This window comes from Furipterus horrens, unplaced genomic scaffold (assembly GCF_987537825.1).
Source record: "Furipterus horrens unplaced genomic scaffold, mFurHor1.1.pri manual_scaffold_5, whole genome shotgun sequence".
Lineage (NCBI taxonomy): Eukaryota > Metazoa > Chordata > Mammalia > Chiroptera > Furipteridae > Furipterus > Furipterus horrens.
Genome location: NW_028327175.1, coordinates 117,599,001 through 117,614,288, shown reverse-complemented (window position 1 = coordinate 117,614,288; position 15,288 = coordinate 117,599,001). Strand labels below are relative to the sequence as shown.

Below are 15,288 nucleotides of genomic sequence, written 5' to 3'. Positions count from 1 at the left end.
GAGACAGATTAGATGTCAGTGGAAAGGACAGGATTGGTGACTGGGTGGATGGATGGTGCTGTGTGTCAGAACACGGAGGCAGCTAGAATGCACACCTGGACTTTTGGTATATGCTAATCAACCTGGCCTTGGACTTAGCTGTTCCCAAAGATAATGCTGATGGACTTAGCAGTTCCCAAAAGATATGTTGATGGACTGAAACTATTCTCAAGGGAAATGGTAATGAACCTAGCCTGATCTGTTAAGTAACCTGGTGGGGGGGGGGCGAGCAATCAGATGTAAATGATTTACTAAATATGTTGATAAGCAAACTCACTCTCACCAAAATGTGTGGTTGACAAGTATAAAAAAGGTGCCTGCAGAAGTGCAGGTAGGACTCCTACAGGCCCATGAGGAGGACCGGGAGTCCCCATTCCCTGTTCCCCATTCCCCTTGCTTCTACAGGCCCTTGAGTTGGTCCGGGAACTGCCTCTCCCCGTCCCCCCTTACCCACGCACCCCATTTTCCTCTATAAACCCATTGCCTAATCCCACAGTGGTCTCAGTGATTTCTCAGAGCAAGGCTGCCCTGACACTGTGGGCATCCTTTGCAAGTCGTTGCTGTGTTCCATTGGGTGTTCCCAGCCAATGATGGTGACTCCTTTCCCTTCTCCGGTCCCTTTGGCCAGTCCAGGGATGTCAAATGTTCCACTAACACCTCACTCTGCTGAGGGGGTATTGAGGAGTCTGGGACAAATGAGGCATGGGAGGAGTAGCCTGCCCTCTGGTTCTCCTTCACTGAGGCACCAACTTGTTGGGGGACGGGCATGTTACTGAAACAGGGGAGTCCAAAAATCCCCAGAGTTTGTGGCTGGGGGATGGGGAGAAGGAAGCATCTTTTCAGAATGCCTCCACATGCCTGAGGCTGGTGGCTAGTGTCTTTCTTATGCAAAATGGCTTTAATGCATCCAAAGCCTCAGGTAGATTGAAGGAGTCTTGAACCAGGGGACGGTATGGAAAAAGCACACAGAGCCTACGTGGGGTTCTGTGAATGGTCAGAACTGTTGGCAACACCCACTGCGTCAGAGGACGCAGTCAGGGATATATAAGCAGCTGCGGACATTTTAGCTCTCTCTCGCTTTCTCGCCTCCTCCATGTGGCTTGGTGAAAGGGCCTTCTCCGTGCGGCATAAAGAAGCTAAGTTCTCCATGTGGCTTGGAGAAGGGGTCTTCAGGCTGCTTTAAGAGGCTCTCGCCATGCAGTTTTGAGGAGAGGAGATCCATGCGGTTTGCAGGAAGAAGACAGTTTGCAAGGAGGCTGAGAATCCAGGCGGTTCTGCATTGAGAGCTGGAGGGCACCATAGCACAGAAAGGACCTCCCCAATCAGACTGAGTGATTGGCAGCTGCTGATAAAGCTGAACTGTGTTTGGAAGATAAGGAAACAGTTTCTCTAACTTTTCTAAAACTAGCCTGGTTTGGTAGGGGGGAGGCAAGGATATGTGTTTATGGGTGTTTTAAAGAACATAAGACTTAACAGCAGAAATCCGCAAATAACTAAATCTATATAACTGTTAAACAATTCTTTTTCTTTTCACTAAACTCTGGTATTGAGAGTTATAATTTTGGCGGCGGGCAATCGGGCCCCTGACTAAAGAGCCCGTGGGTTTGTTTTCAATTGGAGCAGCCCAGGGGTTTTGTAACAGGCACTCAGCAGGCTAAACCAGTCTGGGTCCGGGTCCTCCCTTTGGATTTAGATTTGATGGCAGGGATGCAGGGACATTTAGATTTAGAGCAAGTTAAGTTCTCTGCATCACTGTCACATCTGCCAAGGCCAGGCATGAAGGAGTAAATGGAACAGAAGGGCAGCCTTGGTTCTGCAGCAGTGAAGAGGCCCAGAGGGTCGGCACTGGGGATGGGGAGGCGCTGGTAGCATCTTGGGCCAACTATCAGTGGGTGCCTGAAGGGCCCCAAATCCAAAGCATTTGCCCAGGGCAGCACTGACATCCTAGTTGAGAGGAGGCAGGCCAATGGCCCCACCATGATGAGAGGAGGGTGGGGAAATAACCAGCTGACAGGACAGCCCCCTCTGCTTTTTAAAATGCTCTAAAGTAATATAATTTGGCATGCATATACATTTTAACAAACTTTATCTTTTTTTCTTTTTTAAAATGGCACATCTTATTGAATTTTTTGGGATGACATTGGTTAATAAAATTATAGGTTTCAGGCATACAATTCTATAATATATTGTGTAACCCATTTTATGTAAAATCTAAAAGCATGATTTACTTATGAATTAATCAAGTTTGTTTCTAAATATTATTGACCTTTGTTATCAGCTGGTGAGCTTCAACACTTAAGCATCTTGGCTTTTGCCATTTTGGAGATCAGCAGAAAGTGATTGGAAGGAACATGAGAAAATAAAACTGGAGGCTCCTGGCCTTCCCCTGCACCTAGCCCCCAGTACAAACCTGCTGCGGATGGGAGCAGGGGCCTTTGGGGACCTCAGGAGGTCTTTGGTCTAGATTTGATAGAGGGAGTGGGGCAGATCTGTGGACAGGGCATTTGGCAGCCAGCCACAGGTATCCTTATGGGCTCTGGCCAGTGTCCTGAGGCCCCCTCCCTTTCCTCCCAGTGCTGAGGGCCACCTGTTGCTGGTGTGAGGCTGCTCTCACTTTGAGAGTGTACTCATGCCAGAGCGGAATGTTCCCTCTGCCTTTATCCTCTGTGGGCCTGGTAACCTCTGCAGTGCCTGCCCTTGGAGACAGGTGATCCTGGACACCAAAAGGGTCAGAGATAGCTAAGGTTGTGCTGGAAGTCCTGGTGGGCTACCCAGGACCTTTGAACAAGTATTGCGACCCCATTGTAAGCCATGGCAGGAAGCACTTCTACCCATTGCTAGCAGTCTCTATGCCAAGGGCACATGTGGCCCAGCCAGGTGGAAGAGGGGTTTGGGTGGGGTCAGCGAGGTTGTGTTAACTTAGTGACCTTGGAGCAGACCTTATGAGAGAAGGTAGGTCGCCAAGGCCTGGCTCCTGTCTGGGGGATGTGTACCTGCACCCCATGAAGGAGCCCAGTTGGTGCTGGCTGGTCCTGGCTGGCCAGACTGTGTCTGAAAGGGCCAGCCAGCCAATCAGGGTCTGGAGTTGTAGTGGGACCTCCCCATTTAGTGTCTCCAAGGTGTTGGGCATCAGGTCCTGAGCCATCTCCTAGGTGTTCCCCTCCCACCCATGCTTGCAGCAGGCAGCTCTGGACTCCCAGGAGGTATGGCAGGCTGCCCTCTGGAGGGGCTTCAGGGCCAGATCAGCTGAGCAGTGGGTTTGGGGGCCTGTGCTAGTTTTAATGCCCAAAGTCCCTGTTTGTTTCTGCCCCAAGGAAGTCAAGAGATAGCAACTCCTGAGCTGCTTGCCTTTGGGCGATCACAGGCAACAGGATGGGGCCTAACCAGAGCTGGATACAGAGCAAGTGAATAGAGTGCTGCAGCACTAGGAAAGCCTCCGGCCACGCTATGAGGTTGGCGGGCTGAGCTGTCGTGGCCTGACCTCCAGCTCTCTCCCCTTCTGTTGTGCCTATACAGCCAGTCAACTTGGAGCTTCTCCGACCTCAGGCATCTGCAGCCAGTACCTATGGGGTGTGGGCCAGGCCCCAGCAGTGGGGCCTGGGCAGCAACATATATTGAGGAAGGAAGGCAGGGCCCCACTCCCCTAGCCTGACCCCACAGCTTCAGCCCCTTCCCCTGCCTGCTTGAAGCCAGATCACGTGGGCCCATCATGTGGGTATGGGACTCCAGGGCCCAGTGCTGTCCTGCCTCCTGGCTGCCTACCTGTCCCGGGGGGGCCTGGACCTCCACCTTTTTGCCCCTTCTATGGCAGCCTCCAGGCCCACCCACCCTGACCCCCCTCTCACGCAGGGTCCCCAGAGTGTCCTGCTCTCCATCGGGGAAGGGAAACTGGCTTCAGGAGCTTGAACATTCTGGGGTTTGGAGTCAGACCCGAGCCAGGGTTCAGGGAATGGAGCCTTGTGTCTGGAGGATGGAACTTCGCACACTTGGTTGCCTGCTGGTCTCAGCTGTGGGGTAGGGTGAGCAGCCTAACTTTGGTATTGGAGGTACCTCTCAGTACCTGTGGGCTGTCTCTGCAACACAGGAGTGGATGGAGCTTAGCCCCTCTGGGTCCAGGTAGGGCCCAGGCAGGGCCCAGGCTGTCTACCTAGGAATGTCTGTTCTGTCTGCAGGTGAAGCTCTGTCCCACAGTACAGTGGGCAGGCTCTGGATGAGTGTAGGTGGCACTCACCTTCACACTGACCCATCTGTATGGGAGTGGGGGTCCCAGAGGGCTGTTCAACTTACGTCACGAGTGTTGTGCTGGTCCCCATAGGTGAGGTGAACAGAAGTTGGAATGGGTGTCACTCATATGGAGCAGCAGAAATCAGCTGCCATGGTTGGTGGTCTAATCTTAGGCCAGCCTTTTGGAACATTCTCCCCCTCATCCCAAACAGCTTGTGGCCACCTTTGGACCCATCTTCCAGCCTCCCCTTCCCTCTAGATGCTGGCCTTGGCTCACTCCTCAGTCTTGTCTACTGCTTTGTGAGACCAGGCCAAAGGTCCCTGGGACTCAGGTGACCTTGGCTTCCCTTGGTTTCCTGTACTAGAGATTTGGAGTTGGAATTTGCTCAGCAAGAAACTGTCCAATCCTGGCTGGACTGAAAGGTCATGGGTTTGATTCCCGGTCAGGGCACATGCCTAGGTTGCAAGTTGGGTCCCCAGTTGGGGTGTACATGAGAGGCAGCCGATAGATGTTTCTCACATCGATGTTTCTTTCCCTTTCTGCCTTCCCCCCTCTGTAATTAAAAAAAGAAAAGAAAAGAAATGGTCCAGTTTGTTTTGTTGAGTCCCTGCAACCAAAGAGCCAAGGCACTACATGAGGGATGGTGGTGGGGGGCAGACCCTAGGGTATGGGCACTTTTTTGGGTCTCTGGGGGTACTGGGGCTTCCTGAATGAGGTGAGGTCTCACCAGCTCAGGTGGACAACAAAGGCATACATAAGAGGATCATCTTGAGGATTCGAGCCTGCCTGCTACAGTTGTGGCAGAGACTGGTTGTTTCCTGGTGTCTGGGTTTTATCTGTGTGTCTCAGCTCCTTGTATTTCATGCAGTCATGTGCCTGCAATTTGGACAGTGATGTGGATGCAGAAGTGTCTGACAGCCGCCAAGAGCTGTGCTGGCTTGCTCCTCTCCTGCTTTCTGATGATGCCATTTGGAAGCCTCAGCAGCCCTTGAAACCTGAGAGGTGACCTTGATGGGGGGAGGGAGCTGCTCCTGGAAGGAGCAGGCAGGTGAGGTATGACTCCTTGAGACCTTAATGGTGACAGAATGTCTGGACTGCCTTCTCTAGACTTCATACTTGGCAGAGCAATAAACTCTTGTCTTCTAAACCACTGCAATTGAGTTTTCTGATGTGTTCAGCAAGCCTGTTGCAGTCTTCACTCTGCAGGAGAGCTGTTCTTGTGGCCTGGGGGTGGGATCCCCTTGACCTGTGACCTACTGCCTGGTAGCCCTTCACCACAGTGGAGGCAGTGGAGAAGCTTGGCCTCAGCGCTGCCTCCAAGTAGGGTCTCCCCCACTTCCCCACGTGGCTGCCCTTCTCCCTTGTCAGAGCTCTAAGTCTGGGCTGCCCCCAAGGACAGATGGAATCAGGGAAGGAGATTCCTGATATTCCCAGCTGGGTGCCCTCCATAGATCAGCCCCAGGCCTTCCTGGGACACTACCTCCCAGGAGGAGGCTCCACCAAACTGCTGAAAATACAAGAAGGAGGTACTGCTGGACCATGGTCTGGTCTAGTGTCTGCATTAGTGTCTGCACAAGTCCTGGTTGCAGCTATCAGGCTGAAGAACAACTCCTATGTCCACTATTTCAGCTAAGCCACATCACTGGACTGGGCAGGACTTTTCTAGCCTTGCTCTCTGCCCTGGTGTGAGTGTCTGCCCCTGGGGATCCCTAAACCAGGCCATGCAGGGCAGAGAATGCATGACCTAGTCTCCTGGGCCTCATAATTGCTGCTGGGGACAGGGCAAGAATGAAGTCCCCATGTAGGGCCGTGCGTGCCAGATATTACAGTTGTTTGGGACCAGCATGTCTAGGTACCATCTGGACCTGAAGGTCTAAAGGACCATAAGATAGGAATGGGAAGATGGATGACACAGGCTGACTCTTACGCTGGCATGGGGTGGTCCACAGCTCCTTTCCACACCACTCCCCTGGGCTTAGAGCTGCCACAGTTCAGACCAGCTATGGCAGGATGTGCGTGTGGTTTCTTAGGCCCCACTCCTGCTCTTCTAGGACACTGCTTCCTGTCGGGTTTCCAGCAGCCTTGCACATGACTTGGGGGCGTGTTGGACCCTAACAGTAGTGCCCCTTCCTGCTGCTCCTGGGGTCCCTTTTAACTGTCTCTCCTGCAGTTGTCCAAGCTCCATGCTTTGGTGCAAGTGTGGGCTCCTCTACTGATACAGTCTTCTGGGCTCTTCCTGACTGCTGTGCACCTGCCCCTCTAGTTCCCACTGCTGCAACCTCAGCTGTGCCTGTATCATCCTTTCCACAGCTGCCAGGTCATCTTCCTAAGAAGGATCTCTGATCATGACAGTCCCCACTTTCATCCTGCCTGCCTCCTTCACACTCACCTCTCCACCTCATCTCCCATCAGTGAACCCACCTCTTCCTGAACTGATGCAGTCTGATTTCATATGTGTACCTCACATACACTGTTTCTTCAGTCCTAAAATACCCTTCCTCACATTCCTTTTTTTTTTTTTTGTGGTATCAAAAGATAAAAATTACAAATTTCTAATGTGTGGGCTTAAAAACAGCCCAGGAAGCCCATAGTAGGGCTGTCAAGTGTGGCCATGCGGCCAGGTGGTGCTGGCCTCTGCCCTCCTCCCGCACCCCAACAAACCCTACACGGTGCAGCAACCTCAGGCCCACCTCTAAGGAGATGTTTTCTGTTGGGAACATTTAAGACCACAACCATCCCTAAGTTTATTTTTTATAATGTGGAACTAAATGATGATAGAAGAATTTTAAAGGGAATAAGAGCTACTGGGAACTTTGTGGGGTTTATAAACTGAGAAACTCATAAAATGCTAATTTGAAACTGACCCAAATGAGCCAAAGTGATGGAAACAAGTCTTTTCTAAAACTATAAATTCTAAGGGAATGTAAAAGGCACAGAGATTCAAATCATGGAAATTCAGAAAACTAAGACATAAATAGTACATAAATAAAAAGGGAGCTGATGCTGAAGAAGAATTTTCTGGAAAATGGCTTAAAGCCCATGAGTGGTCCTGGAGCCAGAGGTCTTCTGGCCACCCAGGTGTGCACCCTCCCACACCAGCCCTACACCTGTCTCTGCTCGCTGTAGACACATACCTGTTGGCTGTTTGTATAACCTGTTTTTGCCCTTGCGTTTTTGGCTTATTCTTTCATCTCATGACAGTGAGTTCTGTAAGTTGACTACATACTGGGAAGAATGAGCTCCTGTTCTAGTTTTACGAAACTTGACACAGAAGGCTTGTGTTAGGACTGGGGGTGAGTTACTGGGCCCACGACTCCCATCTTGTGTGCAACTTACAGACTGTGGTCATGTTCCCTTCCAGCCTTTATTTTCTGGACACCGAGTCACTATGTGTTCAGTGCATCCTCCATAGATGGCCCCTCAGTCCCTGACTGGCCTCCTGGCTGCTGGCTTGTCAGAGGCCAGCGTCTGGAATGGAGGATTGCTTGCCCTCCCTGCGCTGGCCGACTCTGGAAGATGCTGGTGGAATGGCACCAGGCGAAGGGTCAGCTCTGCCAGACGTAGTGTCCACACTCTGAGGAGCATGGACTCTCAGGATGCCCCCGACTAGACTGGAAGCTGAGACCTCAGTGCCTAATCACAGTTGGCATCTCCCTCATGGATGGCAACAGGTGACCTTTCTGTCCATTCTGGGCAGCCTGGTGAGCCCTGCTGCTAACTGTCCTACCAGTTTCCTGTTTCACACCCAGAGAAGCTCTGTGCCATGTGTCAACATGGAGATGCCACTGAGTACTCTCCTCATAAGCTGGTAGGGAACTTCACTCCCTGGGTCAGCTGTGGCTTCTTCCTGGACAGCTCTCCCCAAAGACCTTGCAGCTTGCCTAAACAAACTGCTGGACTTGCTCTTGGTTGGGATCTTGAGTTCTGAGAGTGGGGTTCAGCAAACACCTTAGATGTGGATGTTCGCACGCTGACTGCCGGTGTGAAGGCACCAATACACCCAGTCCATATTGTGCCTTGATTTTCACATCCATCATAGAAAACAGTGATTAGAAATAAAGGTGCAGGATAAGATGAACTCGGAGGGAGAGGACGTCCACCTGTGCTCCCACTCATCCCACCTCTGCCAGGCTCCTCATGGCCCCTCATCCTCAGCAGGTGGCTGCAGGTGAGCGAAGCTCAGGAAGACTTGCTCCAGCGAGATCTGGCTCACAGAGTAGTCGTCTACTCCGTACTTCTCCTTGGCCTTCTCCAGGATACCAAAGACCTATGGGAAACAGACAAAAGACCTTTGGGAAAGAGACAAGCTGCTGTTAGAAGTCCAGGGCCCAGCTTTTTGTCTGGCAGGGAGTCCTCTGGCCATAAGGGGTGGTATAGCCCCGAAGATTCTACCCCTACCTAGTCCAGCCCCTATGGCACACACAGGGTTGGCCTCACAGGGTGAGCTGAGATCCCAGAGGGATGAGGTGGGTGGTTCTTGGTGAGCAGGCAGGGGACTGGGTTTCCTGCTGACTCTTAACTCTGACTATGACCTTAGTCAAGCTGTGTTCCTTCTCTGAGTCATTTTCCTTTCCTGCACCAATTTTCTTCCAACTCAACTATTTCAGGTATATGCCCCCCAAATCTAATAGATATTAGGGTGAGTGTTAGAACATAAACTATGAATGATTCCTCCTTGGAAAGAGCCTGGAATCACCACAGAAAGAGTGACCACTGGAGAGAATTTCAGCAGCCCCAGCTGAGGCCCTGTGGGGTCCATGCTCACCTTTGCCCAGCTGAGATCATCGCCAGGCAGGTGGTAATGGACCATCCCTTGGTGCTCATCTTCCAGGATGCTGCCTGAACAAAGGAGAGACCTTGTACCCATGAGAGTTGGGCTGGAGGGCCAGGGGAGGGTGACCTGGGCCCACAGAATTGCAGCCCTTGTCCTAGGGGACAGGAATATGGGACTTGGTAGGGTCAAGGCTCAGATGCCCTCTGCAGTGTCACACACCTGGGAAGGTCAGGTCCACAAATGCCTTGAATTCCTGCAGCGCCTCCAGCTGCCCATCACTCCTGACCTTGGCCCGCAGGGAGTAGCCACTGCCAAACTTGCTCTTGAGGTGCTGTGGGCTGCCCAGGCACTTGAACTGACCCTTGACCATGATGGCCAGCCGGGTGCACAAGGCCTCACATTCCTCCATGCTGGGGAGAGGGGGCAGAGGACTGACACAGGGCTGGGGTATGCTGACACCCACTTTCCATGTACAGATGGGCAGGTGTCAACACCCAGAGCATCCTGCTCCTGATTCCCATGCTCAGAATGTTGCCCGACATGCTATAGCCTGGGGATTCTCCTCACAGATTCTGTACCAGCTGAGGTCAGGTCTTTCTTCACCAGCCTCTCCCAGCCCATCCTTCCCACAGTCCCCAACCAGTCTTATCCACTGACCCACAGAGACCCTGGCTCTACCTATGGGAGGTGATGACAATGGCCTTGCCAGATTCACGTGCCCTCGCCACGGTGTCCCAGAGCAGGCGCCGGGCCACGGGGTCCATGCCAGTGGACGGCTCATCCAGGAAGATCACTGTAGGCTCTCCAAGCAGGGCAATGCCAGTGCTCAGCTTCCGCTTGTTGCCACCACTGGGGGCAGAGGAGGAGAAGGAGGGGGGCAAAGCTGATTATTAGCATTACATCCTTAAGTCCCAACAGATGACAGGGCCCAATGACTGTAGAGTGCCCCAAGTGAAGAAGAATGAGGGAGTGTGCCTGGAAACCCTCCACCTCAGAGAGCTGGAGGCCCTAGAGCAAGCTGTGCTCAGGGAGTCAGTCCCTATCCCCACATGGAGCAGTAACACCATCTGTCTGCACCTAAGGGGGAATTCCTTACATCACCTGAGGTTGGCCTTATCTCTAGAAAGTGGGAGCCAACAGGTCACCCCCTCTGACCTGGGAGCTCTGGCTCCCAACCTGTGTGATTGTCTATGGTAAGGGAGACCCTGATCCCATCCTGGGAAGACCCATGGGTCATCAAGTCATGGGGTGGGGGAGGGGCTGAGGCACAGGTGCACCTGTAAGTCCTGACCAGCTTGTTGGCATGTGGCTCCAGAAGCAGGCCCCGAAGTGTGTTCTCCACACAGGCACTGATATGGCGCTCAGGGATGCCTCGAAGCCGAGCATACATGACCAGAGTCTCCCGGCCTGTCATGTGTTCCAGCAGGGCATCAAACTGGGGGCAGTAGCCAATCCGCTGTCTCACCTTGGGTTGGAAGAGAGCCAGGGAAGTATCAGGTAAGAGGGAGGCTCCTCTGGGTTTTTCTCAGCCAATTTGTCCAGGGTGATCCATCAGCTAGTACACAGGCCTTGGTGCTGGCAGCACTTCAGTGGGGACACAGGAGGGGGTTGGCTAGTTCAAGGAGGCTACAAGTAGCCACGCTGCCCCATAATGAAGGGTCAGAGATGGGCCAGAGCCTTATCCACTATAGGAAGTGTGGGGGCAGGTTGGTACAAGAATGTATTGATTATACAAAGTGATTACTAAATGCAAATATCTGCTGGTGTATCATCCGCTCATTCATCAGATGTTTAACAAACATCTAACATGTGCTAGGACTTCTTTCTCTTCCCTCCAATGAAAGAGAGGTTTGGTGGCAACACTTTTGGGATAGGGCACCCCCTGGTCAGATGGCCACATCCATCAGAGCCAGGGTGCCACATGGCAACTGCCATCTCCCCGCTACCTTCAGCAGCTGGCTGGGGACAGGTGAGCCTAAAGTCTGAATTCCAAAGATGGGGTTTCTTTTCTTTAGCCTCCTTGGGGTTCTTACGCTTCCAGCATTTGTGTTTAGTTGATCCGGGAAAATTCTTAGCTATTACCTTGTCAGTGATTACCTTTCCCTCATTTTGTCCTTTCCTTCTGGAACCCCGATTAAATGTATTTAGGACTTCTCACCCTTTCCTCCATTTTCTAGATCACATATATAACTTTCTTTTTCCTCCATATATTTTCAGTCTCGTTTATTTCTTTAAACACAATGAACACAAATGTTTTATAACCTGGGTCTGGCGATTGCACATCCAAAGTGGTTGGGCTTGTTTCCCCAGCAGGGCCCTCCTGTCTGCAGGTTCTGGCCACAGGGGTGGCCTTGTTTGTTTAGCTGTGCACTGCTCGTGGGCCTTGCAACACTATTTGGGGTGTTCTTCGAGGCCTAGGATGAAGGTCTTCACTCCAGATAGGTTGTGTTCTGTGGTCTGGACCCTGCTGTCAGTTCGGAAGATGAGGTCACTCCCAGGCACAGGCTCTTCTTCATTCCTTTTCCTGCCCTGCTCAGCACACAGGGAATCTGGCGGGCAATCTCCAGGGGTAGGGGAGCAGGAGGTTGGCCTGGTTCATCCTTATCCTGAGGGGCAGCCTTTGGGGTTCAGTCGCATGTGGGACAAGTCTCCTATTACACCCCTACCGTGGGGGCCCTGGTCTTTTTTTTTTGCCCTCTTCACTCAGCAAGGCCCCTAAACTCATGCCCGCTACCTAGAACATAGAGGCCCTCTGTGTCTCTCAGCGTTCCTGGATTTCAACCTGAGTTACTCACCATGTTGTGTGCTCTTCCATGTTTTTACCAACATAGTTTGTTATTGAAATTTTATCCGGCTTTCGGTGTTTGGTGGGATGGCTGGTCTGAACAGCCCAGGGGATCATTATTGTAAATTGATGAGCACAGACTGGAGAGTGCCTGTTCTTTACAGCAGGGCAGCATGCTGTGAGCACCATGCTGCACCCGTTCCAGAGAAATGGCTTCCCTGGGAGGGGTCCAGTCTCAGACCTTCAGCTGGGCCTGGGCCCTTCCAGCCAAGGGGGTCCTTATCTCCCTGTCGTTTCTCTCCTCCCCATCACTGGCTTAACTCTGCCCAAGGTTACTGCCTCATTCTCCTGTCTACTTTCTGAGCCAGTGATGAACTGTGTCCCTGCCTTCAGGGTGTTCCCTCTTACCGCCTTCCTGGCAGCACCCACCTTCCCGATGTCTGAGTTGATGCTGCAGCCCCCGACAAAGGCATCCCCAGAAGTGATGGTCTCCTCCCCGGTCAGCATTTTGAAAGTGGTGGTTTTCCCAGCTCCATTGAAACCCAGCAGCCCGAAGCACTCTCCTTTCTGGACTGCAAGGGAGATCTTGTCCACGGCAAAGAGGGGTGCCCGCTGCTCATACACCTGCAAGGTTCCAGGGAAGAATCACAGTGGGGAGGCAAGGAGCCAGCTTCTGAGCAGCCAGGCATTGGGGAGCAGAACTGGGGCCTGTGCAGTGTGGCCGCCTTACCTTGCAGAGCTCCTTGATGACCAGAGGTGTGTCCAACAGGGAGTCCAGGCTGGGGGCCAGGATTCGGTTCCTCTCATCCACCACATCCTGGTCCTCGGGAAGTGCTGATGGCCGGGTGTGCATTTCCATCTAATTGTTCCAAGAAAAGGCCGCAAGGGGTGAGCTCCAGTCTGAGGGGTCTTTTTCTATGGGATAAGGGGCTGAAGTCTCTGAGACAGCTCACCCAGTCTAGCACACGTGTGCAGGCTCAGGCCTTTCATAGGGAGAGCTGGCGGGGGGCGGACGGGGGGGTGCATAACGGTTGAAATTAACACTAAGCAGACACAAACTGTCTGAGAAACAAGAACAGTGCAAGACTCATGGAGAAAACCAGGAAACTCCACTGAAGGATGTGAGATTTTAATGATATTTTATTGTTTATGCTGTTACAGTTGTCCCAGTTCTTCCCCCTTTACTCACCTCTACACAGCGCCCACCTCCCTCAGGCAATCTCCCCACCATTGTTCATGTCCATGTGTCATGTGTATTAAGTTCTTTGGCTACTCCATTCCTAAGCTGTTCTTTACATCCCCATGGCTATTCTGTAACTACCTATTTGTTCTTCTTAAGGGGATGTGAAATTTTAGTATGTGGATAGAAACTCCTCCTCTTAGAGAAGTCTTAATATTTTAGAGAAGCCAATTTGCCCTAGGTTAATCTGGGCACCCAATGTGTCTCAGCACATTGTTTGTGGGATGGGATGTGTGTGACAAATACGACAGCGCCTGGCAGCACTACCTCTGTTAAGACCAAGGACTCCAAGGCCCCAGGAGGACTTCGACCCCTTCCCAGACTATGAGCCTTGTGGTGCACATACATTCTGGCCACTGCTGGGTCCTGAGGCCCTCCCTGTGTGCTGTCTGAGGAAGCCCAGCCTTAGTGGGAGACCTGCTGGGTACAGAACTGTAGGAGCCACTCACCAGCTCCCGCCTCCTCCAGAAGGCACAGATGCCGGTCTTCAGCCTCCATAGCAGGTCGGTCTCAATGAAGAAGAGCAGGGTGAGGTAGGCGAACCCTGAGGCAGCCATGGAGGTCACAAACCTGCCAATCCCTGGGGCACTCCATGCATAAAAGTTCTCCTGGTACTGGATGTCTGTGTGGGCAAGGGAGAGGCTGCTGCACCACATCCCCTATTGCCCTTCCTCCTCCACCAGGCAGCCAGCCCGCGTCTTTCTCCCTATGCCCACTAGGATCCTGCACCCCAACCTTCTACATGGAGGATGTGAAGGTACAGGGTTCATTAATCTTCTGAGGGTGAATCCCATGTCTGTCACTGCCATACAAGGGTCCCAAACACATTCTGCATTTTGGGGCACTTTCACCTTGCAAGGGACACCTGTGACAAGTTACAGAGTCATGCCCTCACTCACACATACACTCACTTCATCGCTTGGGGACTGCACTAAGACATAAAGATAGGGGAGATGTGCCTCTCTCCCCTTTAGTCAGTTCTATGAAGTAAGTGGTAGGAACAGAGCAAAGACTGAGTGTGCCGGGGGATGCGCAGGGTTCTGCAGACGGGAAAACAAAGCTGCCCGCTAAAGACTATTCCAAGCACAGAAAGGGTGTGTGGCGGGATAAACTGTGGCCCCAGGAAAGATGTCCACATCTTAACTCCCCAAACCTGTGAACGATTGTACTTAGAAATAGGGTTTTTGCAGATGTAATTAGCTAAGTGTCTTGAAGTAAGATCCTGGATTTAGGGTGGGTCCTAAATCCAATGACAGATGTCTTTACAAAAGAAAGAAGGGGCAGGTTTGAGATATAAAGACACACGGCGAAGGCCATGTAAAGACAGAGATGGAGACTAGAGTGCTGCTGCCCCATGAACCAACGAACGCCCAGGAGCCAGTGAAAGCTGGGAGGGTGGTGGGAACGGGAGGGATCAGGTGGGAGCTGGTCAAGGAAGCAGGGGATTGCCTGGTACATCTGAGTGATGCAGAAGCAGTGAGGGGTGCCCAGCTCCCTCAGGAGAGGGAACACCTAGGCTGATCTTACAGAGGTTTAGGGGTCAGCCAGGAAGGAGGAAGCACATACCATTCCAGGGGTGGGGCAGTGAGCACATATCTTCTGAAGACCAGGGACCACGGATATGCCTTGACACACCATGACCCCAAGCCTCCCCAGAGGAGCTCCTTTGCAGGAACAAGGCTCATGGGATGCCCTGGCTGGTCTTGGGGGAAGAGTCAATAAAATGGGCTGCCTGTGGGAGCCTGGCACTCACTGTATTTTTTGCAGTAGTGGGCGGCCACCTCAGAGGAGGTGCAGTACCTCCTGGTCTCGTAGTTCTCATAGAAGCTGCTGACCGCCATCCCCAGGCAGTGGTTGGGCAGTACTAGAAACATGCGGTCCAGGGTTCTAGAAAGTTCTTCTAATTTTACCGCTGTGGGGAGAAGGCATAGACCAGTGAGTGCAGCAGGATACACCACAACTGCCCCCAAGGACAGATCAAATCAGGGAAGGAGGTTTCTGATACTCCCAGCTGGGCACCCTCCAAAGATCAGCCCCAGGTTTTCCTGGGACACCACCTCCCAGGGGGAGGCCCCACCAATCTGCTGAAAATATAAGAAAGAGGTACTGCTGGACCATGGGCTGGTCTAGTGTCTGCATTAGTGTCTGCACAAGTACCCCGCCCGACACCCCCTACACACGTTGGAGCAGAGAGGATCCATGGGTGCCCAGGCTGTGGGAGTAGG

General features: G+C 52.4%; 1 protein-coding gene across 3 annotated transcripts in view; it reads right to left on the bottom strand.

Annotated features, from left to right (window-relative positions):
• Positions 1-4,844: 4,844 nt before the first annotated feature.
• The window catches only part of ABCA3 (ATP binding cassette subfamily A member 3), a 52,173-nt gene continuing 41,729 nt past the window's right edge, over positions 4,845-15,288 (bottom strand). For all 3 annotated transcript variants that reach the window (XM_090277206.1, XM_090277208.1, XM_090277207.1), the window contains 9 exons: positions 14,817-14,975; positions 13,513-13,685; positions 12,554-12,682; positions 12,253-12,447; positions 10,316-10,503; positions 9,717-9,887; positions 9,258-9,448; positions 9,030-9,103; positions 4,845-8,531 (listed from right to left, as the gene is read on the bottom strand). In XM_090277206.1, coding sequence (XP_090133332.1) covers positions 8,400-8,531; positions 9,030-9,103; positions 9,258-9,448; positions 9,717-9,887; positions 10,316-10,503; positions 12,253-12,447; positions 12,554-12,682; positions 13,513-13,685; positions 14,817-14,975 — 1,412 coding nt within the window. In that variant the 3' untranslated portion in view covers positions 4,845-8,399. The remainder of the gene's footprint in view (positions 8,532-9,029; positions 9,104-9,257; positions 9,449-9,716; positions 9,888-10,315; positions 10,504-12,252; positions 12,448-12,553; positions 12,683-13,512; positions 13,686-14,816; positions 14,976-15,288) is intronic.